We start from the raw sequence: 2,568 nt of genomic DNA, 5'->3' as shown, positions 1-2,568 counted from the left end.
CGAATTGACCGGTAATATCAAGATGCAGGGTTTCATTCTATTCATCTTCAGTAATGCTTGTTCGGTTATCTCCCCGGACTCACGATCGTTTCCTGTTTCTAACCTAAAAGTCGGAAAACAGTCTCCCAACTGAATAATGTACATAGTTCGGATAAACCTTATCAGTCCGCTACTGACCTTCTGATTTTAAACGACCCGAAACACTTTAACAAAACCAGAACAAACCTAATTCTATCTAATCCATAGATCATTTCTCAAATTCCATGGTGTGTGGTAATTTTTTTATGAAACCTTGATAATTTTTTGTACTTTCTGTGACTGTGTTTTGTAAAAGTGCAAAAAGTCACATTGTGCTGTAGTTTCAAATTGTTTTTCAATTTAATGACGCTAATGACGGTAGACGTAAAAAGTGATTTTTATTAAACACAAGAGTTGGCCAGTATCCGATTACCCACAATTCGTTGACATCGAAATTGGTTTTGCTGGAAATTCGCTTACCGTTTTCAAATTTATTATAAAAACATCCAAGGAAATGTCAAAACAGAAAGAGAATCGCTGGTCCAATTATGCATTGAGAATTATTGTTAATACTGTTTCTCACCCATTCGAATATGCAAAAGTGCTCATTCAGGTTAGTGGTACAATAGATCCTTAACAAAATTTTAAACTTCCTCAATTTGATGAAACTATTTCAGATCGGATACGAACCTATTGCTCCCACACCAACTAAAACTCTTTTTGGAAAACCAGCATACAAATTGCCTAATATTTTTGAATATGGTGGGTTTGAAAGAAAATTTGAATAATTTGTATAAAATCTCATATTTTTACAGTGAAACATATCAAGTCAGTTGATGGGTTCCGAGGCTGTTATGTTGGTATGTTCCCCAAAATATCTGGAAATCTTCTTAGTGCAGTGGTTACCCAAAGGCTCGCAGATTATCTTGAACCTCCAAGCGAAGAAGAAAATTTTGATGAAGAATCTTCCGAAGAGGAAAAGTAAATTATTTTCTATATTACTATTCGAATGGCGTTTTCATTTTCTTTTTTAGAAGGATCAAATATATCAAAGGTGTTAGATGTGATCTGATTACACATACTGCTGCCATTGTTGTCAGCCAACCATTCCATGTCATCACAGTGCGAATGATGGCTCAGTTTGTAGGGAGGGAAACTAAATATATGTAAGTAGAAGGATTACGATACCTATAAAAGGTTTTCCTGCTACTTTTAGTCTGCCTTTCTCTCATATTCGTGATTTTGATTTTGCAGTTGTCATTATCATTTCTGTTCTTTTTGTTTCATAACATCTGATTCCACATCCAATAGTGCTTTGATATTTCCAACGTGACCGTTATTTTTCATACATTTTTTGCATTTCATTCACTGCTTTTGAGAGTCCCATTTGAACGTACATTTCAGTGGACTATTTGGCTCGATACGAGAGGTCTATCAGCAGAATGGAGTTTTGGGATTCTTCAGTGGATTGGTTCCAAGATTGTTAGGCGATATATTATCTTTGCTGTTAGCTAGCAGTTTAACATATGCTATAAATCGTTACTTAATTGAAGAGAAGGAACTGAAAGTTTATACTTCTGCCACAATGACTGTGAGTATATATATTTCCAACTCTGTGACACAATAAGTAGTTGTGTTGAAGCTATTTTCTGGGATTTTTGGTTGTGGTCTGCAGGTTTTCATGCCTGATGTTTCGTCTACTGCTGTGGTAGACATTATCAAAGGCTTTGAGGCATAAAAATATACAGACCAAGGCAAAAAAAACGAAAATAGCTTTCACACAGTTATCTCCGGCCGTGAAGTTTACATTTTTAGATCAATAAGTACTTTTTCATGTTTTTAGTTTGTGGCATCTGCAATTACGTACCCATTCCAAGTGGTATCGAATTGTATGGCAGTAACAAATTCTGGGCTCATGGCGGGATCTCGTTTGATGCCACATTATACTACTTGGATTGATTGTTGGTCAGATTTAGCGAGTAGGAATCAGCTGAAACGTGGATCTAGCCTGCTGATTCGTTATTACGTTGGACCATCAATCATCAATGACACATTAAGTTCCTTCCCCGTGCAAGATAAATATATCTCATAAAATGTGTTTGTTGATTCGTAGTATGTTATATAATGTGAAAATCATGTCTGTAAATATTATATTTTTTTGGCTGTATTCTTTGTAATTTCTGCCAATAAATTATTGTTTTTAAAGTAATATTTTTGGAATTCTGAGTAATGAGAAATGATTTGAAATTTTTATGGATACCTCCCAATAAAATATGTTTGAAGCATGCATCAAGCTACTAGAAAATATATTAAGGCTATTTGTACGAGTTAATTTTAAACAGTTTTATATTTTTGGTGGTTGTTGTATGTCCCCATCTCTTGACATAATTTTGAATGAAAATCGTAGAGTTAGTGAAAATGATTATAACAAATTCAAACTGATTTCAATATCCCAGCTTTATTTTGGTAGCTTGGTGTCACATTTGACCCTAAACTGAGTTTCTCCATTCACTATGACACAATAACATGCTCAGCCAAACGAATGCTAGG

The 2,568-nt window shown here is 34.7% G+C and overlaps 1 protein-coding gene across 2 annotated transcripts; it reads left to right on the top strand.

Annotated features, from left to right (window-relative positions):
- The first annotated feature begins 272 nt into the window (after positions 1-272).
- LOC111516383 (mitochondrial carrier homolog 2) lies at positions 273-2,227 on the top strand. 2 transcript variants are annotated; one of them, XM_023172560.2, is made up of 6 exons: positions 273-631; positions 696-780; positions 834-999; positions 1,056-1,184; positions 1,423-1,609; positions 1,862-2,227. In XM_023172560.2, the coding sequence occupies exons 1-6, from the start codon at positions 533-535 to the stop codon at positions 2,108-2,110; spliced, it is 915 nt and encodes a 304-aa protein (XP_023028328.2). In that variant the 5' UTR covers positions 273-532; the 3' UTR covers positions 2,111-2,227. The 2 variants fall into 2 exon arrangements, with proteins under 2 accessions (XP_023028328.2, XP_023028322.2); XM_023172554.2 differs by having other exon boundaries at positions 1,053-1,184.
- The last annotated feature ends 341 nt before the right edge of the window (positions 2,228-2,568 follow it).

Source organism: Leptinotarsa decemlineata, unplaced genomic scaffold, assembly GCF_025532065.1.
Source record: "Leptinotarsa decemlineata unplaced genomic scaffold, Ldec_3_MD MMD2_tig00000035_RagTag_RagTag, whole genome shotgun sequence".
NCBI classification, from domain to species: domain Eukaryota; kingdom Metazoa; phylum Arthropoda; class Insecta; order Coleoptera; family Chrysomelidae; genus Leptinotarsa; species Leptinotarsa decemlineata.
The sequence above is the reverse complement of the archived record's forward strand: the minus strand, read 5'-3'. Positions and strand labels throughout refer to the sequence as shown.